Source organism: Coenobita brevimanus, chromosome 54 (assembly GCF_032717465.1).
Source record: "Coenobita brevimanus isolate Jiangsu-jjx chromosome 54, ASM3271746v2, whole genome shotgun sequence".
Classification (NCBI taxonomy): Eukaryota; Metazoa; Arthropoda; class Malacostraca; order Decapoda; family Coenobitidae; genus Coenobita; species Coenobita brevimanus.
In genome coordinates, this window is record NC_137007.1 from 1,845,776 (window position 1) to 1,873,729 (window position 27,954).

Here is a 27,954-nt window from a genome sequence, read left to right on the forward strand (position 1 = left end):
CGTTAGATTATTTATTTTTTCTTTATTTATTTCAGGTGCGACTTAGTAATAGAACCAGGTGAGTTTTAATAGTTTCCATTAATCTTGTCAGGTCTAGAGTTTTGTTTTGGCTAATACCAGAATATTTTGTCGAGGGCAGGGCGGGGTGGTGAGCAGCGGCGGGAGCGGATGGGTGCGTGGGCGTGGGCGTGGGCGGGGGTGGGGGTGGGGGCGATCTACTCCCTCACCTCCCCCAGGGCCAGTGTGGTGTCCAGGCGCAACAACCTCACCGGCCTTCACCTCCGATGCCTCACCATGGAGGTCAGGCATCACTATGGCACTACTTCATTCATTATCTCATTCACTACACATCACTATCCCCACTACCTCACTCACTATCTCAATCACCAGACATCACTATCCCCACTACCTCACTCACTATCTCAATCACCAGACATCACTATCCCCACTACCTCACTCACTATCTCAATCACTAGACATCACTATCGCACTGTCTCACTACCTCACTCACTATCTCACCCATACACCTGCATCTACGTCACTTCAGGCTTGTCCGTCACCTTTCCCCCTGACGCGTCACATCAACGAAAATACATCCAAGAAAACATATCCACGGACAGAGAAGCACACCAAGCCTCTTTCAGCTTAGGCACTCTAGCTAGCAGAGGAGGGGAAAAAAAAGTGGTGAAATATTAAACGTACAACATATACTCCTTTTACCTTAACTTGGCACAGATTTTCGTCCCTCTGCTGTTTATATCACGTAGCTCAGTGGTAGAAAAAGGCAATACTGCAGCTCTTCATCCTTTCCACAACACTTCTTCGTAAAGAGCATCATATTCTAGTGTTTATCTCTTACAATAATCGGTATTTAAGACAGAGACGGTAATTTTAGGTCAAGTCAGAGTGAGAGGGATATGATGTTCCAGCCTGCATCTGTGTTGTAGTACATGTTCTGCTTTTACAGAGTTGATTACGTAGAGGCTTCATTTTCATATTCACAAGTACATCAAAAGTGTTCAGAGCATAACGACGGCGCACCCAAAATGTGACCCTGACCCCATGACCTTGATCCGTGACCTTAACCTTCCAATGATCTTCACCAAACTTAAATCACTTCTTTCCAGACCAACATACAATGAATGATTTTTTTTTTTTTTAATCCCAACCGGACAACACATTTAATGGATATTTTATAACACGAATACACATACACACAAAAATATACTGTAGAGAAAAGGAGTCGACCACTAGCTTTCCCTTCAGCGTTACAAACAAGCACTCCAAGTCTGTGATGAAACGGGACTTCAATTAACGCACTCACCCACCCACCCACCCACACCCGTCCACCCACCCACCCACCTACCTACACACACACACACACACACACACACACACACACACACACTATACTGTATACCGCATATATATATATATATGTATATATATATATATATATATATATATATATATATATATATATATATATATATATATATATATATATATATCACACACCCTGCTCCCTCTCGCCAGCTCTCAAAACTCCTGATCCACAGCTGCCACTTTTACATTTTCGTTTTTCCTACAATGTTTTTCTCGTCTCTGAATCAAACCATCATCTTGCCCTCCTTTTTGCAACGTCCTTCACACATTTTTTTATACTATATACAAAGATACATTCAAACATATACATATATACATACATACATACCATATATACATACATTCATAAATACATATATTTTACATACTGTACAGACAGACAGACAGACAGACATCCACTATGACACTCCTGTACAGTCGCACACATAAATACAGCTACACATCTTCACCACAAATAACACGCCATTGAACTCTTTTACAACCACGTGATGCCACCTTCAGAGCCCACCTGGTTCTTCACAATACTGTTTAAGAGTTGCAAAATTCTTCGACTAAAAGCTGGAGCCATATTTACCTTCCACTACACCTTCCACTCTGAATAAACTCAGCCTGTGTGTGTGTGTGTGTGTGTGTGTGTGTGTGTGTGTGTGCGCGCGCGTGTGCGCGTGTGCGCGTGTACGCGCGCGCGCGCGCGCCACTGCTTTGACCAGTGTGTGATGAAAGTGGCTGGATCGTACACAGGGAATGAGTGATGAGGGATGCAGAGATGGACAGAAAGAGAGAGAGAGAGAGAGAGAGAGAGAGAGAGAGAGAATTTTGGCGCGTGTTCTCAGTCAAGAGGCTCAGTAAAACCCCTTCCTTTTCCCTGTATTTCGGGAACGTTAATATATTCTTTGTATGTTCTTTAAGTCTGTTATTTATGCTTGTTATTAATGTATGTATGTACTTTATGTATGTTCTTAATGTATGTATGTTCTTTAAGTACGTTCTTTAGGTATGTTCTTAATGTATGTATGTTCATGTATGTTCTTTATGTATGTTCTTTATGTACCTATGTATGTTCTTCATGTATATTCTTTATGTATGTTCTTTATGTATGTATGTTCTTTATGTATGTTCTTAATGTATGTATGTTCTTTATGTATGTATGTTCTTCTGTATGTAGGCTATGTTCTTTATGTGTGTATGTTCTTCACGTATCTTCTTTATGTATGTTCTTCATGTATGTTCTTTATGTATGTTCTTTACGTATGGTATGTACGTTCTTTATGTATGTATGTTCTTTATGTATGTATGTTCTTTATGTATGTTCTTTATGTATGTATGTCCTACATGTTCTTCATGTGTTCTTTACGGTTGCATGTTCTTCATGTATGTTATGTGTGTTTTTATGTATGTTCTTTATGTACGTACGTTCTTCATGTATGTTCTTTATGTAACCCATCTCGACATCAACTACACCTAAATACCATCCAGGAGAACATTCGAGTGTAACACGCAATTAAATCCCAATGGAGGAGGTGCCAGAAACGTTCCCAACCCACCAAGCCAGAAACGTTCCAAATCCATCGAACTAGTACCAGAAACGTTCCTAGTCTATCGAAGGTGCCAGAAACGTTCCTAGCCCATCGAAGGTGCCAGAAACGTTCCTAACCCATCTAGCAGGTGCCAGAAACGTTATTAACCCATCTAGCAAGTGCCAGAAACGTTATTATCCCATCTAGCAAGTGCCAGAAACGTTCCTAGCCCGTTGAATAAGTGCCAGAAACGTTCCTAACCCATCAAATAAGCGCCAGAAACGTTCCTAATCCATCGAATATGTGCTAGAAACGTTCCTAACCCATCGAACAACTGCCACAAGCGTTCCTAATCCATCGAAAACTTATAACCTTTTAAATTACAGAGATATGATCATCCAGGAAGCGCGGGTGGAGGGGAAATGAAACGGTAGACTGGAATGAAGTAAGTTATTGGGGGGTTGATGGCTCGCTGTCAATTATCTACAAAAGACAAGAAGTGATGCGACTGGGAAAAAAAAAAAAAAAAAAATCAGAGTTGCCCAGTTATGGATGTACCGAAATAGCTTTGAGAAAATTAATAAGGATGAAAATGTAGACATAGCACGTGGCACCTCATCGACACGTGGCACCTCATCAGCACGTGGCACCCCATCGGCACGTGGCACCCCATCGGCACGTGGCACCCCATCGGCACGTGGCATCTCATCCCTGTATTTTTCTTTTTTCAATTGCAAGGTAAGTAACAGGTGTATAATTATGGCACTTTTCTGCTTGAGTGCACTTACGCTAAGATAACTGTTTCATTCTGTAAATTAAAAAAATATATATACGGTACATCCAGAGAGAGAGAGAGAGAGAGAGAGAGAGAGAGAGAGGGTCAGATGTTCATTGTTTCCACCAGTTACCTACCCATTTCGGCATTATGTTAATCGTATGTTTTCAAAAGATTTACACAATGCATATTTGTACCTGGTTTCTCCATTTTTTAGATGTTGTTATAATAATAATAATAATAATAATAATAATAAATAATAATAATAATAATAATAATAATACGAGGAACGAGGAGGAAGAGGAGGAGGAGGAGGAGGATGCAACACCCGCCCTTGACCATCTAAGGAGGAACATTTGACCTTGCTTTGTGACCTCGACCTCTGACCGACTGTTCTCAAGACCTAACTACTCCATCATTGTATGACCCTCAACCCTTCCACCAAGTATGGTGCAAATCAGATCAAAAGTACTTAAGCTGACGTTGCTCTGTGAAATTGGACTTTAACCTATTGTCCTCCAAATGATATAACTTTTTCCGAGCCTGACCTTCATTTCTTGCAGCAAAATTGTTCTTAATCGAAGCAAAGTATCTGAGTTAAAACATCAAACCACTCACTCTTCCCGGTGACTTTTACCTTTGGCCCGACTATTCTCAAAATTAAAAATCACTTCTTCTTTTTCTTATTGTCAACCCCATCACTAAATTTGGTCTAAATTGAACCATAACTGCTTGAGTTTGCCTCGCCCCTGACCTATGACCTCTTGCGTCCGATGCCTGGCTGAGATTGTACCCGCTGGAGAATGATACCCTTCTTCGTGAAAACCAGGGTAATCTGTTTTGTCGGTTTGTAGCTATGTTGTTTTAAGAATGATGGAAATATCGGCCTCTCTCTGTCTCTTTCTCTGTCTGTCTGTCTGTCTGTCTGTCTGTCTGTCTCTCTCTCTCTCTCTGATCGGGACTTCGGCGTTACAGTTAGGGATTGGTTTCAGATAAAAAAATATATATATAACAGAAGACATTATCTCCAAGACCAAGGTTACCTGCCAGTAAAAATCAAAAGCACCTGCGTGTGGGAGTTACGGTACGAATTGTGTGTGTGTGTGTGTGTGTGTGTGTGTGTGTGTGTGTGTGTGTGTGTGTGTGTGTGTGTGTGTGTGTGTGTGGTGGGATATCGGGAGGGGACAAGGGCGCCTCATCACCCCCCCCCCCATTACCACCGACATTAACAACAATTACCCCTGAAAGCGTTTCGCAATACTCACAGAAATGGCTGGATAACTCTTCTCTCTCTCTCTCTCTCTCTCTCTCTCTCTCTCTCTCTCAAGGGAGTCACCTTATGAAGATGTAAGGTTCCAGACGACCACAAAGGGAATTAAACAACAACAAACCTAATCGTTCTTTCAAGACTCTTTGTTACCGTATCCTCGTCGCTTAAGGAGGCTCCCCAGCACCTCTTCCTTAACGATTTAGTTTTGGGTATGGTTTGTTAATATGCTTTTACACATTATTAGTGTCTGCCCGCAAATTTTATGGCCTCTCCATCGCAAAATGTTTTCAAATACCATTATCTTTGTTTCCTTACAGTTTCTGAGCCCATAATAAACACTCCTGACCCAAAAGTCGAAAAAAAAAAAAACTATTTGCGCATATTTTCGCGTGTCGCTATTTCCGAGAGTTTCGCGCCGTCGCTTCGCGCTTGATCGTCAAAATTTTTGTTTAGTATTTTTCTGACACTCCCTGGACTTACCCCAACCTAATGCAAAAAGAATCAGGTCGATATCTATTAGAGTTCTCGTAAAGACACGAACAAACACAGAGACAGACACACACATACACAGTCTGACTTTATTATTTAGATCTACGCAGAGTACGGCGATATTAGAATGATTTATGTAACACGGATATGATAAGTAAGGTATACTAAGCAAAATGAGCTGCTTGGGAAAAGGTGTTCAGAAGCTTCCTTAGCTGACTAAAATACAGGCTTGTGACTGCGGTATCTTTTCTATGAGTCAGTTATAAATATGGAATAGCAAGAAACCCCCTGTGTGTGTGTGTGTGTGTGTGTGTGTGTGTGTGTGTGTGTGTTTCCCTCTCTCTCTCTCTCTCTCTCTCTGGGGAAGCGAGTTCCAAAGAGATGCAGCTTGGGAAATAAATTCTGATGGCAGAAATTCCGCAACAAGACAATAAGACGGTCAAGTCAAGAGTTCTACCAGATCCCGTGTAGCGCGGGGGAAAGCGTGGAGAGGTGGCACTATGGACGCATCTTCGTCTGAGCATTTGCCATGAAAGTACCTGTTAAATAATGCATGGGTGGCAACATTCCGTCTTGCTTGTAGGGGTGGTAGTTCATTTATAATTGAAACGTTATAAATTATTCTTACGGCTTTGTTCTCAATGTTGTCCAGTTGTTTTAGTGCAAACTCCCCACACCCACTCCACAAGGGTGAGCAATATTCCAGCTGAGGGCGCACATGACTCTTGTAAAATATAGCTAACTGCATTGTGTGAAATCGTTTGGTGGAGATGAGAAAAAAAAAGAAAGAAAAAAAGCAAAACTACGTCATGGTAGTTAGAGAAGTGCTTGGCGGAAATTATTACATGTGACGGCTGAGAGACTGAATAGGAGTGAATTGGGCTTTTTATTTTCAGGCTTGCAGGGACTATGAGAGAGAGAGAGAGAGAGAGAGAGAGAGGAGTGTAAATTATTCTGCACACCGCACACCCAGCCTCCTCCCAGGGACATGTCTAGTCATGCAATTAGCCTCTCTCTCTCTCTCTTTTTTCTCTCTCTATCTATCTATCTACCTATCTATCTACTATCTATCTCTATCACACACACATGAGAGAGAGAGAGAGAGAGAGAGAGAGAGAGAGAGAGAGAGAGAGAGAGCGCAACAATTCTCTGTGCTTTCGTTCATTCTCTCGCCTGCATGACGTAATTTGCAGTGTGTTCCCATGTACCCGCTGCAACACACACTCACATTCACACTTACACTTTCACCACACTCACATACACACACATCCACAAGCACACTCACATACACACTTACACTTTCACTCACACTCACATATACACACACCTACATACACACTCACATTCACACTTACACTTTCACTCACACTCACATATACACACACCTACATGCACACTCACATTCACATTCACACTTTTACACACACTCACACATACACACATCTACAAGCACACTCACATACACACTTACACTTTCACTCACATCACATATACACATCCACAAGCACACTCACATTCACACTTACATTTACACTCACACTCACATATACACACATCTACAAGCACACTCATTCACCCTTACACACACTCAACTTTATAAATCCATACTCACATCTTCAGTACACACTCACATTCACACTTATACACACGTTTACAAGTAACTCACTCACACCCACACCCAAACTCACGCTCACATCTACACTCACACTAACATCGTTCCACGTCACACATCACGTTCACACCCACAATTATACTGCCACTCTTAATCATACATCCACGTGTGTGTGTGTGTGTGTGTGTGTGTGTGTGTGTGTGTGTGTGTGTGTGTGTGTCAAATCTACTGCTCCATGTCCCCTAGGCCTGCAATTGCGAGGTCAGGCAAGGTCACTGTGTCAGCTAAGGATAAACTCCCACTATGATAACCCCCTCACCACACACACACACACACACACACACACACACACACACACACACTCCAATTTTCCACGGCAGCCAACGCACTTGATTAAAGAGTCCAATCGGCTTCACGCCCTCTGGCCAGTGTGGAGGGGCCTTTTACCCCTTTCATTGCGGCTGGCGTCAATTGATGTACGATTGTGCCACTCCAATTGGCGTCAATCCAACAGACTTCATGAAAAACTGCACGCAATATTCTGGATGCTAACGAGTACCTCAGCGATCCGTACACACCCTCTGCTCACCTCTTTCGCTTTGCAACACATTCAAATATTTATTCACCATGTACAGTATATAAAGCACATTTTCATATAATATACATATGAACTTTATTTTTCGTGCCCCTTTATGGAACATGTATGATGGGAGATCAAGGATGGGTCTTGGTGCTGTTTATGGTGTAGTGTATTTGACACGCTGCCCTCAAATTTTTTTTTTTCTTATCAATGCCTGGTGGTCTAGTGTGATGCTCCAGCTAACTGTGACTCACCAGGTTCTGAATTAACGGACGGTTGGGGTTTATTGCCAACGTATTGCTAATGTAATGCCGCTAAGAGAAGAGTAACCAGTCTCTCTTGCCTTACGTTTCTGAAGAGAGCAACCTAACCCCATGCCCCTACGCCTCTGACGGGGTGAGGGTGAACTGGACAATAGCTGGATGGATAACGGCATATACCTGACGTCTTGCGATCCAGAGAATAATAATAATAATAATTGTAATAAATAATCACTAATAATTCTGGTAATCATAGCAACAACAACGATAATAATAACAATAATGTTACCCGCAATAATAATAATAATAGGGTCCTCGGGGTGAAGTGGCTGAAGGTCATCACCACACAGGCTATTGACCACACCATCACTGAGGCCCCTCCATCGCGACCCAGTTCTCTCTCTCTCTCTCTCTCTCTCCACTTCCACTTAACGACTGTCGGTAATTAATTTAGGTTGTGAACTCCACCAAGTATGCTGGAGAGACGCCTTCAGGTGGTGACACTGATATAAGTGGGCGGAGGAGCTACCCAGTTACATAAACGTCTCTCTGACGTGAAATATGCAGAATAAACCGCTAAGAAAGAGGTGTTGAGAGAGAGAGAGAGAGACTGTGTGTGTATGTGTGTGTGTGTGTGTGTGTGTGTGTGTGTGTGTACATTACTATTCCACAATCCATCCTAACTCCCCCTTCGTTCATGTTTTCCTCTGCTTCTGTGTGCGTCCCCTGCCCAGCACCCTCCCCTCACCGAGTTGAGCGACAATGGCAGTGGTGGGGTGCGTGTGGCGGGTCTGATGGGCGCCGTGTGGGACGAAATCAGAGCCCGGACGAACTTTACGTAAGTACAGTGCTTCACCTCAGTACAGTGCTTCATCTCAGGCCAATATTTCACGTGAGTACATTGCTTCATCTTAGTACAGTACCTCACGAGCCCACAGCTTCATCCACACACAGTATTTCACATGCACACAGCTTCATCTACGCACAGTACCGTACTTCAAGTGCACACAGCTTCATCTAAGCACAGTACTTCACGTGCACACAGATTCATCTAAGCACAGTACTTTTACGTGCACACAGCTTCATCTTAGTACAGTATTTCAGGTGCACACAGCTTCATCTACGCACGGTACCGTATTTCACGTGCACACAGCTTCATCTACGCACAGTACCGTATTTCACGTGCACACAGCTTCATCTATGCACAGTACCTCACGTGCACACAGCTTCATCTACGCACAGTACCGTACTTCACGTGCACACAGCTTCATCTATGCACAGTACTTCACGTGCACACAGCTTCAACTATGCACAGTACTTCACGTGCAAACAGCTTCAACTATGCACAGTGCTTCACGTGCACACAGCTTCAACTATGCACGGTACTTCACGTGCACACAGCTTCAACTATGCACAGTACTTCACGTGCACACAGCTTCAACTATGCACAGTACTTCACGTGCACACAGCTTCAACTATACACAATACTTCACGTGCACACAGCTTCAACTATGCACAGTACTTCACGTGCACACAGCTTCAACTATGCACAGTACTTCACGTGCACACAGCTTCAACTATGCACAGTACTTCACGTGCACACAGCTTCAACTATGCACAGTACTTCACGTGCACACAGCTTCAACTATGCACAGTACTTCACGTGCACACAGCTCCAACTATGCACAGTACTTCACGTGCACACAGCTTCAACTATACACAGTACTTCACGTGCACACAGCTCCAACTATGCACAGTACTTCACGTGCACACAGCTTCAACAATGCACAGTACTTCACATGCACACAGCTTCAACTATGCACAGTACTTCACGTGCATACAGCTTCAACTATGCACAGTACTTCACGTGCACACAGCTTCAACTATGCACAGTACTTCACGTGCACACAGCTTCAACTATGCACAGTACCTCACGTGCACACAGCTTCAACTATGCACAGTACTTCACGTGCACACAGCTTCAACTATGCACAGTACTTCACGTGCACACAGCTTCAACTATGCACAGTACTTCACGTGCACACAGCTTCAACTATGCACAGTACTTCACGTGCACATAGCCTCATCTACGCATGCTAGCTTCAAATACCCACCACTCGGGCTGAAGAGATTAACCCGTACCCGAGAAAGTCTGGGTGTGAAATACGATAGTGAAATCTGCATGAAATCTGTATGACGTGGTAGCAGGCTTGTGAGGAGGGGTTGTGGATAGGTGGAGGGATGGTTATACGGTCCGTCGCACTCCTTCCTAAGCGATTTATTCTGCAGATTACACATTTCCTGCACGCTACCGAAGCCAGCTGTATCGATAACTGAAATATATAACATCAACGAGAGTATCAGAGTAAAATACGCAGAGTAAATCGCTTGGGAAGAGGTGTTACGATGCCTCTTATACCAATTAAAACACGCACCTACAGTATATCACTTAAAATACGCACCTGTATCACTTAAAATACGCACCTGTATCACTTAAAATACGCACCTGTATCACTTAAAACACGCACCTGTATCACTTAAAATACGCACCTATATCACTTAAAATACGCACCTGTATCACTTAAAACACGCAACTATCACTTAAAACACGCTACTGTATCATTTAAAACACGCACCTATATCACATAAAACACGCACCTGTATCACCTAAAATACGCTACTATATCATTTAAAACACGCACCTATAGCACATAAAACACGCACCTGTATCACTTAAAATACGCACCTGTATCACTTAAAACACGCACCTGTATCACTTAAAATACGCACCTACTGTACATCGCTTAAAATACGCACCTAGATGCCATAAGTAAAATGTGCAAAATAAATATCAAGAAATGTTACCGTACGAAGCTTCCTACAGTATATCCTGTGTTACCTGATCATGGACGCCACTTACCAAGCTCCATTACACTGGTTTGTATTACCGGTGCCTCGCTGTGCATCTATCAGCTTGGCCATTTATCTATCTGTCTGTCTACCTACCAGCTTGTTTTTGCTATTCATCTAAGTTTATTCATCCACTGTATCTATCTGTCTGTCTATCTATCTATCTATACGTAGCCTACATACAAATAGGACGATATAGATTGATTTATATCCACTCAATTATATCTATTTGTCTTTCTCCATCTATCCGTTAATCTATCCACCCATCTACTTGCTACCCGTATACTATCTGCGTAGATTATTCAAGATGCAATGAGAGGCAGGAATCAACCGCCGCCAAGTTAGTGATATATTGGTGGTTATATAGGAAGCAGAGAGAGAGAGAGAGAGAGAGAGAGAGAGAGAGAGGAAGCTTCACTGAATTTAAACGTTTCCCAAATTAACTTAATCAGTCTTTGAGAGAGAAAGAGAGAGAGAGAGAGAGAGAGAGAGAGAGAGAGAGAGAGAAGCTTCACTGAATTTAAACGTATTCCAAATTAACTTAATCAGTCTTTGGTTCCTTCTTCCTTGCATTAAAGAAAAAAAAAAAAGAGAACTAACAAACAGTCTAACCAAACCAATCTTGCTAGTTCGGATCGCGTAGGGTCATGAAAAAATACACCCGGGTAGGTCGTGTGGTGGATGTGGTTGAGCGGCTCCCCTTCCACGTAATAACTATAATACTGTGGGAAGGAAGGCGACAGGGGCGGCGGGGAAAATACAGCATGGTGGATTTTTATATATTCAATAAAGTATCCGCCTTGTGTTTACGTTAATGATGAAAATATGGCTCAATGTGTATCAGTTTCAGTATCAATTTTATCATCATTATCGTCACCACCACCACCATCAACATCATAACCACCATCATCACCATCACCACCATACCACCACCACCATCATCACAATCACCATCATCATCATCATCGTGACCTCCCCCTCCTCAAAAGATGGGATGCGATAAGAACCTGAAACAAAGAAAGAGAATGTACAAAAGAGGGAGTACAACCAGCACCATGTTCAGCGATACGGGCCAGATAATCACTCACAGACCATTCAAGCCCCCGGAATCCTGCCTCCACCTCACAGACCGAAACAGAACTACAGTACCAGAAAAGCTAAACGTTAATGCTTTATCAGATTTTGTGGGAAACTGTAACTTCCTTGTGAATCCAAAGTTATGCAAAGTAGGAGAAAAACTTCGCCGCATATTTCACCTCTTCTACTTCACCCTCTCCTGTGCAGGCTGATATGCATAGTGGCTCTGCATAAATTTTTGATGTGATGTGTTAGGGAAAAAGTGATGGTCTATTTACCTATATATTGCCAGGTGTTTTAATTCCCTAAAGGTGGCTACAAACAAATCGCCTCCTCGTCTACCTGTCCTCTGCCACGTAGCTGTCCTTTCTCCACCTCACCCCCCCCTCTCTCTTATATCTCTCCACTCCATCTCCCCATCTCATCCTTGGTCTCCCCTTCCCCCTTTCCCTCCACCTCACTCACACTCCCTGTCTTCTATTCTCCATCCTCTCCTTATAACCAAACCATTTCCAAGTGTTTCTCTTGACACATTCAATCACATCCACATCAACACCAAAAGCGAACTAAGCCCACGGGAATAGTGAGCGATCTTTTCCAACTGACTGACAGGGAAGGGAATAATATTACGTGTAAATGCAAGGAACATTATGAGTAGCCTAGGCAATATTAAATTCTGTAGCTACTGTCGGCGGAACATTAAGAATAAGTAACAAGAAGAGTAAGTAACACCGAGTAATAAAACTGAGTAACACGGAGTAGTAACATTAAGAGTAACATTAAAAGTAACAGTGAGTAACATTACGAGTGATATCAAAAGTAACATTAAAAGTAACATTAGGAAAAAATAACATTAATAACACTAAATTCTGTACTGCCGGTGGCCTTCCAGCGAAATATTAGTGGACTCTGTAGTCTAAAATACAATTTGTATATTTTTTACAACCCAATTAGGGCGCGGGTCGTTAAGGTACTGAGGATATACGTTGGTGGCGCGAGAGGTGAGTTAATTACCCAGCATTACCCCTACTGATAACAGGTGGGGCGAGATGAACTTTTGTGGGGTGAGTTGGGGTGGGTTGAGGTAAGAAAAGATGATGTGAAGTGATATGAGGTGAGGTGGGGTGGTGTGAGGCGAAGTGAGGTGAGGTGAGGTAAGAAAAGATGATGTGAAGTGATATGAAGTGAGGTGGGGTGGTGTGAGGCGAAGTGACGTGAGGTGTGGTGAGGTGAGGTAAAGGAAGGTAAGGTGGGATGAGGTGATGTGATGTAATGTGAGCTAAAGTGATGTGAGGTGAAGTGAGGTGTTTCAGTATGACAGGTGTGGGTTACGGGAGTCATGATGGTCGACACACTGACACCACTGCTCGTCATTTACAGAGACAAAAGTTAGCCTGCTATTCCACTGTGTCTACTTCACACTTAATGTCGGTCCGTCGCTTCCCTCCCTGGCGTACCACATCAAAGAGACTCACACACAGGCAGAGAAACTAACCAAGCTTCCCTCAACACAGGTATATTAGACAGCAGAGGTACAGCAGAAAAAGAGATGAAAATAAGGCCACCTTTTAACAGTACACTAAATTACTTTCTTGCCACTTCTGCATGCAGTGTACACCACCACATACATATCATACCTACCCCTACTGTAATTTCCATATACTCACACCGAGATGTACACAGACTGACATGAATTATAGGCATGAGGTCAACACTCATTGTGCTAGACAAACATGGCTTTGAAAATACCTCCCAAAGTCTGTTTCATAATACAGTCGGAAAACAACAAAAAAGCTCACCTGATACTAGCCTACACCTCTTCTACTTGTCGGTATCCTCTGCTGGCTAAAATCCCTACGCTGTGAGAAGCTTGGTGTGTTTCTCCGGCCATTTGATGCTCTTTTGCACGACGCGTCAGAAAAGAAAAACAAATATGGCAGCTGTGTTACATTAGGTGAAGTTTAACGAGGTCAGGAAGGATGTCGACATACATCTGGCACCTCCTACTCAAGAGAGGAGGAGGAGGAGGAGGAGGCTTAGGATTTATACTTATCAACTGCACGTGGTTATTGATGCAGACAACCACTATTCTAAGTCCCAACCTCCCCCTAAAACCCACAATGCTCGATATCCCCGCTCATACGAGGGTGCAATTCTGTATCACGTCCGGGGTTGAGTTGGTACATCGAGTGGGGGGAAACTATGGCCTATCTCCGCCGCCTTTGCCCTGATGTCACAAACCTACGATCAATTCTCGCTTACCATCAATTCACAAGCTTACCATCAATTCACAATCCTACCATCAATTCACAAACCTACCATCAATTCACAAACTTAACATCAATTCACAAACTTGCCATCAGTTCACAAACTTACGATCTTTAACCGAGCATCTCTACCGCCCAGTCATATCGGTGCCACCACGTGAAATTCTCCCTCTCCAATTACACCCAAATTTAACTAAACCATCGATATGGCTCCAACAGAATCACTCTCTCTCTCTCTCCCTCTCTCTCTCTCTCTCTCTCACACACACACACAGTCCTGAATACGCCACTGCATCAAAGCAATCTAGTAGGACAGGCAAACTCGGTCACGAAAATAACATTCAAAAGGCATATGAACAGAGAGAGAGAGAGAGAGAGAGAGAGAGAGTAACAAACAACATACCTTCTCACCAAATCCTGGATATTTGTTCTCTCGTGCTTTTATATAAATAGATCTACATAGAATGACAAGACACACAGACAGACAGAGACACAAACAGACAGAGGCAGAAAATAACAAGACACCATCCCAACAAATCCTGACAACATCTCGGCTCCCTCGGCGTGGCTCTCAACAGCTTTAATCACAAAGCGAGGCAAAAAGAGTGGTACTGGGAAGGCTTTGAAGTGGGGGTCTAGAAATGATGATATTCTGTGGCCACTGAAGCAAACCCTGGCACAAGTACTGGGTTTACACACGAGGATAAAAAGAAAAAAAAAAACATACGCTCGGAGGCATAAATACACACACTCGAATTCACACACACACACACACACACACAATCACTTGATCATTCTGCCCAAGGTGTTTTAAAACGCTCTTCCTCTGTATCTTTCCAGCAGTGTTTCCCGAGCGAGATGTCTGCATTATATCTTCAAAAAATAAATAAATCAATAAAAAGCAAGAGATTGTATTCTGGTTTCACAGCGGCGGGAACAGTGCAAGTGGAAAATATTTAATTCACATACTGAAATCGTACTTACAGCTTTGAAAACGTACTTAAAGCTTTGAAATCCTACTTAAAGCCTTAAAATCGTACCTGTACTTAAAGCTTTGAAATCTTACCTACATGCTGATATCGTACTTAAAGCTTTTAAATCGTACATAAAGCTATGGAAATCGTACTTACAGCTTCTAAATCGTACTTAAAGCTTTGGAAATCGTACTTAAAGCTTTGAAATCCTACTTAAAGCTTTGAAATCGTACCTACAAGCTCTGAAATCGTACTTCAAGCTTTGAAATCGTACTTAAAACTTTGAAATCGTACCTGAAGCTTTGAAATCGTACTTAAAGCTTTGAATTTTTAATGCTTTGAAATCGTACTTAAAGCTTTAAATCGTACTTAAGGCTTGAACTCGTATTTAAAGCTTTGAAATAGTACTTAATCGTTTGAAATCATACTTAAGCTTTGTGACGATAAAGCGCACTTAAAGCTTTATGAAGATAAATCGTACGAAAAGCTTTGTGAAGATAAAGCGTACTTTTAAGCTTTGTGAATCATACAGCACAGAAAACAATTTCAAAAGGTTAGATGTGTCGTTTTTTTTCCCCACTGCATATTGAAATTTCACTTACTGATAATTATGATACAACACAATAGGCAAGAGTTACGATTTTTATATGTGGGTAATCGTATTGTTTTCGTCATTATGCAAGTTGAAATGAATGAGAGAGAGAGAGAGAGAGAGAGACAGACAGACAGACAGACAGACAGAGAGAGAGTTGCGGATGATCAGTGGTCTGTCTTAATTCAGATCAAAATGTTACCTGCTTTAACTTTGGATCAATCTTGCGTTGTGCTCAGTGAATATTCAACAGTATCTTTAACAAGTAATAAAGGTACTTGTTGAAATAAAATTTTCGTTCAAAGGCATAATAATAAGCAACACTATCGTACACTGACAGATGGCTAAATTATCACAAATGAATGATAATACCGTGGTCAAATACTGGATGGCACTCGGGAAATCTTTGTGTACCGTATTTCGAATGTATTATAATCGCTATCATTTATATATACCTACCACAGAATCATCATAAAGTCAACATGTAAATAATAATAATAATAATAATAATAATAATAATACGACGCAACCCGAGAAGAAACCAAGGAATAAGTAAAATGTTTCGTTGTCTTGCCAGTGCGGAAGTATACTGCGGTAGAATATTCTAGAACCCGACCTGTTATTATCTATATTAATTCTGTATACAAATGTCCTTTACAGTATGAACACCCCGAAATTTACTACGAACACTAAATCAACTAATTACTCACTAGCACAGCATTCGAAAATTGCAATGAAATAGGTAATACGCACGTTTAAACCTAACCTCAGTGCTAAGCTAGCATAAGCCTAAGTTACAATAAGTTGTTCTGGTTTTATGCACTGAAGTGCTGGTAAAATAATTCGCTTAGAACCAGTCAATAATGATCTGACAATTTTAATTTGTGAAATACCTTGCTGTGAAATACATTTAAACTATAAACGATCCACAGCAAGTATGAAAGGTCTAAACAAGCTAAATAAATCGTCAGATGGTGGCAGTCATTAAAAAGAAAATGATGTCAACAGACTGAATGTGTTAAACGTCCACAGCACTAACCTGAAAATGGCGAATGGGCGGGTCCTTTAAACGCACGCTCGGGTTATATCCTCGCAATCTCCTCTCTGTTTCACTCATCTTGTACATTCTTCTCACACCTGTAGTTCTCCGGGACATTGTAACGGGCATTTTACAGCGTTCTGAGTCCAAGTGGGAGAAGTTCATGCTGAAATAAGCTCATTTTACGAAGGACAACATGCGTATACACCAACCTCACCACTGTTTCATCTCGACTGAAGTGATGCAGCATAAAAACAGAGCACATGGGTAGTCACGTGACCGCTTCGTCGATACTAATTTTCTGTTTTGAGGCTATGTAAACTTTTATAATAGCACCAGAAGAACCGTTATTATTATTATTATTATTATTATCGTTTTTGTTGTTGTAACTAGAACAAAAAGTGTAACGGTTTGATTTTAAGCAGAAATATCTCACTAATTCACTTCCTCTTTGTGGTTATTTTCTGTATTTCTGATCATATTTATGAGAGTATTTCCTGCTGATTTTTTCATTTTTTTTTTTTTAACCCATGTTAGTCCGATTTCCCGACGCGTTTTTTTCTTTCTCCAGCGTAGACTGATAGCAAGAGACAAACAGGAAGATTAGGAACTGAACTGGTAAGGTTTTTTTGCTACTTAAATTAAGCAGTTAATATACCAATCATCATCATCATCATCACCATCATCATCCTTCCATTTAGTTTGTCACCAGGTGTAGAGTCACTTGAGGTAGTATTTCGCCGATCCAGACCTTCGTCCTTTTGCAGCTTATTTCATGTTGCTACGGTAAGTGGCAGAAAAAGACAGTTCTATAGCTGTAGCCTACATCTTTTCCATAGTACTTCTTCATGACTAGCACCATAATGCAGTGTTAATTTATTGCTACAGCTCAGCATTCAAGGCTGAGAGATGATAATATAATCCAAGTTACAGTAGTAGTAGTAGTAGTAGTAGTAGTATAGTGGTAGTAGTAGTAGTAGTAGTAGCAGTAGAAGTAAAAATAGTAGTAGTAGTAGGAGGAGGAAGAGGACGAGGAGGGTAGTAGTTGTTGTTGTAGCCCCAGGTTCATCGAAAAGTGAACCCAGTGGACTGCAGGTTTAAGTTGTCCTGCTTCTGAATTCCACCATCCTCTTTTGTGGGGGATAGGGAAGGAATTGAGGGATGTCTGTGTCACCGGGCAGCTCCACAGCCTTGTTAAATCAGTGCCACCACGTGAAGGCATCCTAGTTAGAGTAAATAGAGTATATTAAAGTGTAAAGAGAGTGTACTGAAGTGTAAATAGAGGATACTGAAGTGTAGAGTATTCTGAAGTGTAAATAGGGTATACAGAGGTGTAAACAGACTTTACTTAAGTGTAAACAGTATACTAAAATGAAAACAGTATACTGAAGGGTAAATAGGGTATACTAAAGTATATATAGTGTATACTGAAGTGTAAAAAGAGTATACACTGATTTATCTTGACCGTCACACAGCTACCGTTGCGATCTGCCTGGTGACGGTCGGTGGGGGACAGTGCAAGGTGACGGTGGGTGGGACGGTATGGTGGGGGGCGTTGTCAGGGGGGAGGCTGACGTCATCGTGGCTCCTATAGACCACACCCTCCAGCGGGCACAGGCCGTTGACTTCTGCTTTGACTTCACCACTCTGGGGTAAGGTTTACGTTGGATTCTTTGTATTCCTTACCTCACTTTGTATTCCTCAGCTTGTATTCCTCCCCCACCTTGTATTCCTCACCAAACCTTGTATTCCTCACCTCAGCTTGTATTCCTCCCCCACCTTGTATTCCTCACCTCATCTTGAATTCTTCACTTCGCCTTGTATTCTTCACCTCACCTCACCTTAAACTGCTCAGCTTGCATTCCTCACCTTGTATTCCTCACCTCACCTTGTACTCCTCCTTTACCTTTCATTCCTCACCTAACCTAATACTCCTCACTTTGTATTCCTCACCTTGTCTTGTATTCTTCACCTCATTTTGTATTCCTCACCTTGTTTTCCTAGCTTCATTTGTATTCCTCACCTCACCTTGTATTCCTCACTCCACCTTGTGTTCATCTCGCCTTGTATTCCTCACTTCACCTTGTATTCCTCAGCTCTTGACTTTTGCTTGGTTTGAATTCCTCTCTCACTCCATTCCACACCATTTCTATATTGTATTTTCTTCTCATATCTACAGTCGGGTAAAGTCTGGGTTGTATTCCTTCACCTCCCTTCTCGCTTTGACTTCATCTCACGCCGCAGTGGTTGGTTTGTATTCCCCGCTTCTCACACTGACTTCTGCTTTGACTTCATTACACTAAGGTAAAATCTGACTTGTATTCCTCACTTTGGTTGTATTCCTCACTCAGGGTTGTATTCCTCAGAGTTGTATTCCTGATTGGGTTGTATTCCTCAGTGGTTTCTCTCTCTCTCTCTCTCTCTCTCTCTCTCTCTCTCTCTCTCTCTCTCTCTCACTATCAGCACAAGACTCACGTAAGGCATCTTGGTCATTTATCCTTCTCTCTCTCTCTCTCTCTCTCTCTCTCTCCTTTGTTATTTTTATTCTGAGAGCATTTTCAGATTTTCAAAAATTTAAAGCGTTTTCAGACATCGTTTTAGCCATTAGTAGTATAGGGATAACCACTATTAATAATAATAATAATAACGATAATAATAAAAGTAATAATAAAATATAGTGAGTATTAGTAGTAGTTGTTGTAGTAGCAGCAGTAGTAGTAGTCATTGTACTACTACTACTGCTACTACTATTACTACTACTACTACTACTACTACTAATAATAATAATAATAATAATAATAATAACAACACCCTCCTAGCAATAACAGTCATTATGCATTGTCATCTCCTCTAAGCCAGTAAGCCTTCAGTAACTCACCACACGATCCTCACTCAATAATCCAGACACTTCATTAGACGCACTTCATTCCACGCTGTAATTGAGTGTGTGTGTGTGTGTGTGTGTGTGTGTGTGTGTGTGTGTGTGTGTGTGTGTGTGTTCAATAATTGCTTGCTACCGTCTGCATTATCGGATGTTTTACTTTCTTCTGATCATTTTTTTTTCAGTAATATTAAAAGCAGTCCAGCAAGTTTTTTCTGCATATATTTTTCCTACCCGTCCACGCAAAACTACCTGCCCAATACACATTTCAAATTTTTCTTACAATGATGTCTTTCAGCCATATTTTGATTCCCCTTCACTATCATTATTGTCGCTGTGTTTTTATCTGACGGAATTCGACTACTCTCACAGATTAGGTCAACTCTAGCTAGGTTCCGTTAGGTCGGGTTAGGCTAGGTTATGTCAGATTAGGTTAGGCTTGGTTAAGTTGGGCTGTATTAGGTTAGGTCAGATTTCGTAAGGTTGGGTGATGTCGAGTTAGGTTAGGTTAGGTACGGTACAGTGTGTTGAGGTGGTGGTGTTATGGTGCAGGTACAAGCTAGTGGTGCAGCGTCCCAGCAGTCGCAACGCCGTGTGGAGCAGTTACACGCGGGAGCTGAAGTGGCCGGCGTGGGTGGCGTTGGTGGGGGTGCTGGGGGCGGCCACGCTGACAGCCTACACCGCCCTCACCCTCTCACCCACAGAGCAACAACCCTGCACACTCGGCGACACAGCCATCACCACCATAGGCGCCCTCTGTGGCCAAAGTAAGCCACTACTCTTGTTTAACCCCACACCAACACCACGGTTTATGGAGATACAGTAAGCTAGCATGTTTTCCTACTCTGATATGCTTTTAATTTTTCAAGAGTATTTATTGCCATCATCATCATCATTATATTATACCATCACGACTCCTATCATCATCACCATTACTACCACCACTACCATTATCATCATCATCATCATCATCTCCTTCTCATCCTCTTTATCTTCTTTCTTCCCACAGTCAGTATACATCTAAAACATCTTCTCCTCCTCCTTCTTCTCGTCCTCCTCCTCCTCCCCATAGCCAGTATACATCTAACACTTCTCCTTTTTCCTTCCACCTTAAGGCACGTCGTTACAGGTCAGCAGCGTGTCAGGTCGGGTCGTCTTGCTCACCACCTTCTTCTCCACCTCCCTCTTCTCCGTCTACTACACCTGCTTCCTCATCTCCAACCTGGCCGTGTCCTCCGTCGCCCCGCCCTTCACTACCCTGCAGGAGGCGCACCAAGACGGAACCTACTCCATGGGATACATCAAGAGTTCTTCCGTCGATGAGGCTTTCCAGGTGGGTGAGATTGTGACTGATTTGACTCCTTACCTTAAAGATCAATTACGGAGGTGAAAATTATATCCTGAGTTTCATGTAGGGTCAGATATTAATGTTCTTTTTCTGCCTTTGTGCCAAGTGGAATTCAATATTTTTTCTTTTTCCTTAGCGATCGACTCTTTCCTCGTCGTGTTGCAACATGGTCAATTCTTTCACTGTGTTGCATCATGGTCAACTTTTTCCTTCTCGTGGTGCAACATGGTCAACCTTTTCTCGTCGTGTTGCATCATGGCCAATTCTTTCCTTACCGTGTTGCAGCATGGTCAACTCTTTCCTTGTGTTGCATCATGGTCAACTTTTTCCTTGTGGTGCATCATGGTCAATTATTTCCTTGCACTGATGCAACATGGTCAATTCTTTCCTTGTCGTGTTGCAGCATGGTAGATTCTTTCCCGTGTTTCCCTTCCAACACTTGTATTACTGAATCTTGTAACATCTCTGACTGTAACTGAACTTCTGGCGTGTAGTGCAGGGCTCCTAGGAACGGCTGTGCTAGGAGGCGTAGTGGTGATAATGATGATGATGATGATGATGATGATGATGTTGGTGACTATAATGCTGATGGCGATGGTATTGATGATGATAATGATGGTGGTGCTGGTGACGATGATGATGATGATGATGATGATGATGATAATGGTGACTATAATGCTGATGGCGATGGTAATGATGGTAGTGGTGATAATGATGATGATACTGACAGTGATGATAATGATGGTGGTGCTGGTGGTGATGACGATGATGATGATATTGATGGTGATGATAGTGCTGGTGGTGCTGGTAATGATGATGATAATGATAATGGTGACAATGATGATAGAGATGATAATGCTGATGGTGATGATGATGAAGGCGATGACGATAATGAGCTCCTACGGAAGGCTGTACAGTGACATACTCTTACCTTGTACCGTTTCTCAGTGTAACTTTTCCCGCATGGTACGGGGTGCAGGGAAGGTGGTGTAGGGTACCATGCAGTGAGGCGGAACATGACAAAACCTATACATAGCCTCCCAAAAATGCATGGCCCCCCCTGGACTTGATGCATCTGTAAATCCTTCCAACACGACACGCAGGACAGGGGCGATTGGATGGTATTTCTAACTGTGACCCGCATCTTTTGTTTCTCTCCTCCTGATAGTCACAATAACTGCAGTGTATCACCTACGCGCACATTTTAAAGCGATCCATGGTGGGAAGGTTATCTGTACCGTCTCAAACTATACCTTCTGACATACGGTACAGGGCGCAGAGGACGGGTTGTACCATGGAGGGTCGGGGATGTTATATACGCATCCTGCACCGTCGCTGACCATAACATCTGCCGTACGGTACAGAGAGCAGAGGACGGGCTGTACCATGCAGTGTAGGAAAAAGTAACTTGTACCGTCTGTAACCATTATTTCTGATATACGGTACAGAGCTCAGAGGACGGGCTGTATCATGCTGTGTGGCGGGACATGATTCAGCCAGTGTACCCTACCCTGGCGCTGACGGACGCTGGGGGGCTGCAGAGGGTGGCTTCAGGGCGGTACATTCAACTGATGGACGAACTTACTTTCAAGGCCAAGTTCGCCCACGACTGCTCCTTGCTGATGCTGCCCCACGCCTACATCACGGTGCCAACCACATTCGCAGTCGCCAAGGATTCGGAGCTTTGGCATGTCATCAACTACCAGTACGTGATAGGAGGCGGGGAAAAGTTAGGTTAGAGAGAGAGAGAGAGACAGAGACAGAGAGAGAGAGAGAGAGAGAGAGAGAGAGACAGAGACAGAGACAGAGACAGAGAGGTCACAAAAATATCCATACATAACTGACAGGCAGAGGGACAGGTGCTGAAGGGGAAAATGGACACCAGTTCCCTATGCTCGCTCTCTCTCTCTCTCTCTCTCTCTCTCTCTCTCTCCACAGCAGTTTGAAAAGTCTCTCCTGAGTGAAATTGCCTGTAGTCCAAGAAGTAATAATAATAATAATAATAATAATGATGATGATGATGATGATAATGATGATGATGATGATGGTAATGACGTTGATGATGATGATGATGGTAATGACGTTGATGATGATGATGATGGTAATGACGTTGATGATGATGATGATAATAATAATAATAATATTAATATTAATAATAATATTAATAATAATAGTAACAATAATAATAATAATAATAATAATAATAATAATAATAATAAGTGGTGGCGACCATTATCCACTCACTTGATGTAGTGCTGCCTACTTCTTCCTTAGCCTTTATCATTCTTTTTCTGTGCCTGCCCTCCTCTCTTCCTATTTCTCCCATCTATCCTGTCACTTCTTATTGCTTTTCTTTCCTTTACAGGTGGCTTTACATTGAGTGACAAGTCAAATGGTTTCCTGTAAGCCAAGAAACCATTTACAGCACTGGGTGGTAACCATATAACCAAACCATACGTGCACCCTGCGTGTCAGCAAGTGGGTTGGTGGAGGGTTAGTACCCCTCCCCGTAAAACAAATAACTCATAGTCAAATGGCCACCCCTTACGGGATTATGGCGTCTGGCAATAGATAGATAGATAGAATAATAATAATAAAATAATAATAATAAAATAATAATAATAATAATAATAATAATAATAATAATTCGCCATGGGATTAAATGAGATAATAAGAGACAAAAGGAAAATCTTAGAAATTTTTAAGAAATGCTGAATGAAGAGACGACCTGTAATGAGTGTGTGTGTGTGTGTGTGTGTGTGTGTGTGTGTGTGTGTGTGTGTGTGTGTGTGTGTGTGTGTAAAAAATAAAAACACAATTCGAGCATGAAATTACAATGATAACTTTAAAAAGACCAACTTCTTTAAATAGTTGCATTGGGACATGACATAAACCTGCCTTTGTAGATAAATACACACACACACACAGACACACAGACACACACACACACACACACACACACACACACACACACACACACACACACACACGGGAGAGGGGGGTAGACGAAATATTTTACACTCTTTTCACTTTAAGCTGATCTAAAAATGCCCTCTCTCATCTCGCTGCCCAACTGTAAAAACAAAGGGTAACGCTAGAATATGATGCTGGTCACGAAGAAGTGCTATGAAAAGGACGTAAAGCCACAGCGTTATTTTACTCTGAGCTACGTGAAATAAGCTGCAAAAGGATGAAAATCTAGACCAAGTTAAGGTGAAAGGACTAGAGGTAATTCTCGTGTAGCCACCACTCTCACGCTGCCCCCACCACCGCACCCCCGTCTGCCACATCATAAACCAACAGCCTCACCCGAACATAATTCCTGGATACGAACCTGGTGCGGGAAGTAATCTAAGAGTAAATGGAGGCGAGGGGCAGTGATGGATGGTACAGGCAGGTGAAAAAACTCGCCAACAATCCTACAGCCAGCATTGTGTCCTGCCTCCCATATTTCTCCCCAGACGACAGAGAACATCCTTTTTTCTCACACTGTTTTCCTGTATTCCGTGCCATCTATCTATCTAATGCCAGACACCTTAATCCCGTAAGAGGTGGCTACAAACAAATCGCCTCGATGTCGCCCTGTCCCCTGCCATTAAGCTATTTCGTACTAATAACACATAAATAATTCATGTTACGCCTTCTATTGCTACAACCGAGAAAAAAGCGTCGACGAACCTTTAGCTGACAGAAAAGTGACCACAAACTTATGCTCATGGACGTTCCTGGAAGAGACGGAGACGAATTGCTGTGTGAAACTGAATAGAAACTGAAAACGTGAGGATGGATGATGTTGTGAAGAGACTGGGTGGTACGGAGGAAGGAAGGGAAGGAACGTGTATAAAACGGAAGGAGAATGTAGAGATGCTAGTAACAACAACGACAAGCGGAGGAAGGAAGGGAAGGAACGTGTGCAAAAGGGAAGGAAACTGACGAGAAACTGATAACAACAGAGAAACAGGACGAAGTAAAGGAACGTGAGAAAAAAGTAAGGAAAATGACAAGATAAAGATAATAACGAGAAACGAAGAGCGATGTAAAAGGACATGTGGAAAATGGAAGGAAAATGACTTGGTACCGACAACAACAATTCCCAGAGAGACTATATTCCACTTCGTTACCACCTGCAAACCTGTCTGTGAAAGTAAATGATATATAAAGGATTTAAAGTTTCAAAAATAGAAAATTGCTCATATGTTAGCCATCTTGGATTTTTTTTCAAAATTTCGAAAAGACGGGCATCAACTTCCTATATGGCCTTACAATCATACAAAATATAAGAAAATTCCAACAAATGGTTTCTGAGAGCGTGGAACAGGCCTACGGACGACCGGACATACCCTAATTTTCCACTTCGTGAGAAACGAAGTGGAATAACAAAGAGATCATGGAGGTAAATGCGTGGGTAAAAAGAGCACTGCGTGGCAACATTATACAATTCATCTACCTCAACGTGGTGGGAGATTTTCGTCCTATTACAGTTTTTTCCCGTACTCCCTTGACAGATTAAACAATACTACGGCTCTAGCTTACATCCTTTCCTTAGCACTTCTTCGTGACCAGCATCATACTTACTGTTAATTTCTCGTTACTGCTCAGCACGCGAGATGAAGAAGTGGTAATTGCAAGATGAAAAGGTGGTAATTTTAGGTCAAGTGGACAGGGTATACTGTACAGTAGTTCCAACACTGACGTATAGTAGCGAAGCGCTGACGACGGTGGAGGGACAGAAATGAAGAGTGAGAGTTGAGGAAGCAGGTTAATTGCCATGTGCCTGTGAGGTGACCGGAGGGATAAACAGTATGGAAAAATAAAAAGTTTTGTGAAAATGTAATGTGGAGGCTGATTCACTTAAAAAAAGTAACTCCACCACCATCATCAGTTACTCCTTCATCTCCACCACCATATCCTCTCTACACCATTGTTACACGACACATCTCCATCAAACACCTTTCAATCTCCACCATTACCTGCACCACCAACACCACACACCACACGAATCTCACCACCATACACCACAGTAACCACTCCTCCTTCACCCCAGCCTTTCTAACCATCCCTCCTCCTCCCTCACCTCCCCAGCCTGACGCACCTCCGAGAGACGGGCGTGGTGTCCAAGTTCTCGCTGGAGTGGCTGCCCAAACCCGTGGACTGCTCCGGCGTGGACTCCCTGAAGCCCTCCACCCTGCCCAACGTGATGACCGCCTTCCTGCAGCTCGGGGTCATGGCTGTGCTGGCGGTGTCGGTCCTGCTGGTGGAGAGACGGTATGGAGACCGAGGAACCACCGGAGAAAGATGGTCCAGAAACCGATGGACCGTAGCAAGAGGAGGTAAAAGTAGGTAGATGGGGCTGAATCTGGTACACCTGTAGTAGAGTCCCAGGCCACTCCTCTTTGCCCAGTCTTACAAGACATGGATCGCCGGCAATAAAAGACCAGCTGGAAATTGAGAGACCAGCAACAGAGACCGACAATAATGGAGAAACTGCCGGGAAAAGAGAAACCGCTGATGATACGAGGACCACAGGCAATTAAGAGACCACCACCATGGACCGCCAGCAGTAGAAGAACCAGGAACTTGGACCGCCAGTGGTGGAAGGACTTCCATCCAAAGAGATTCCACCAGCGACAGAGGGACCCCTAGCAATAGAGGGGCCAGAAACAGATGAATCACAGCAAAATCGGAACCGCTGGACACGGATGGGACACGGCAAAAGAGGAATAACCAGAAACTGTGTTCGTCAGCAACAAAGGAACCAGCAACACGGAACTCCGATGACAGGGACTGCCGGAGTCAAGCCCTCAACTTTTTAGTGTCATTTGTGAACTCATTATGAGAGTCAAGGCGGTGTCAAACAAGCGGTTTTCTGGCAACTTTTTCCCGGCAAGTCGATCTTGGTGGAGGCTTTTTCGGGGTTGCAGTTGAATTTTCCGTGCGACTGCAAAGGCTTGTACGGCAGTATTTCTCTAAAGATTACTAGTGGACCTTCAACAAGACAGAACTGCCAAGTAAAAGTGGCGAGAAGAACGCAGCTTTACTACGACATTCTGTATATTTTGAAAAATGTAGTAATAACACTGACAGTGGTAAAGTGGTAAATTCTAGTCACCATTTGCTATCATAACTACCCCAGTGATTTAAGGGCAGCAGACATTACTCCTCATTAGCCTGTAACAACTTTAGCACTGTGATATCTTCAATGTATTCATTTTTACTATGTCAGACAATTTTATTCAACCTTAGGGAAGATCTTTCGTCTGCAAAGGAGTTAATGGAGGCTGCGTCTAACATGGTGAGTTCAAAAATTCTCTCCTAAGACAAATCAAATCGTCTGAGAGTAGAAGAGAATTAAAAATAGAGTTGCTAGTCAACAAGACATGGAGAAACGGCAGTACCCAGTTTCTTTAAGAAGCAGATTTGACACAGAGAGCTCCGATGAAACAAGGGTGTAACTAATAAAAATTAATCTTAATAATATCTATATCATGATGATCCGATTTCTGTACGTTTGTTGGTTTGTCCGCTTTGTGACCGTAACACAGCAAAAATGGCACATTGCAGCGCAATCTTTGTTAGAGCAAAGTACCACTAAAATGTTCTAATTTGCAGAATAAAACAATTTCCAGTCCAATCGGGTCACCAGTTCCTGAATTATGACTCATCTCTGGCCTTTTGACATCCAGCAGCTTTGGCGGCCTTCTTGCAGATCACTTTTTGTGGGCATTGGAATTTCCGTAACACACCCAAAACTGTGCAACGTAGTGCAATTTTTGTTACGGCAAGGTACCGCTAAAATGCTGTAACTTGAAGAATAAAACAAAATCCTGCCCAATTGTGCCACCGGTTTCCGAGTTATGACTCATTTCTGGCCTTTTGACATCGAGCGGAAAGGCCGCCGAATATGTGTGTGTGTGTGTGTGTGTGTGTGTGTGTGTGTGTGTGTGTGTGTGTGTGTGTGTAGAATATTTCAGTGTCTC

At 42.6% G+C, this 27,954-nt stretch overlaps 1 protein-coding gene across 1 annotated transcript; it reads left to right on the top strand.

Annotated features, from left to right (window-relative positions):
- Nucleotides 1-3,455: 3,455 nt before the first annotated feature.
- On the top strand, nucleotides 3,456-26,620 carry LOC145400984 (glutamate receptor U1-like). Its single transcript, XM_080273344.1, has 8 exons — nucleotides 3,456-3,641; nucleotides 8,624-8,727; nucleotides 18,224-18,400; nucleotides 20,182-20,396; nucleotides 20,745-20,962; nucleotides 22,426-22,706; nucleotides 26,060-26,242; nucleotides 26,416-26,620. The coding sequence occupies exons 1-8, from the start codon at nucleotides 3,456-3,458 to the stop codon at nucleotides 26,618-26,620; spliced, it is 1,569 nt and encodes a 522-aa protein (XP_080129470.1).
- Nucleotides 26,621-27,954: the final 1,334 nt, after the last annotated feature.

Bases quoted from the DNA above. Each gene is read 5' to 3' on its own strand.
- LOC145400984 (XM_080273344.1), top strand. From the start codon at position 3,456: ATGTACCGAAATAGCTTTGAGAAAATTAATAAGGATGAAAATGTAGAC. The intron at 20,963-22,425 runs GTGGGTGAGATT...TATACGGTACAG, and splicing joins CCGTCGATGAGGCTTTCCAG to AGCTCAGAGGACGGGCTGTA. The intron at 26,243-26,415 runs GTATGGAGACCG...ATAAAAGACCAG, and splicing joins GTCCTGCTGGTGGAGAGACG to CTGGAAATTGAGAGACCAGC.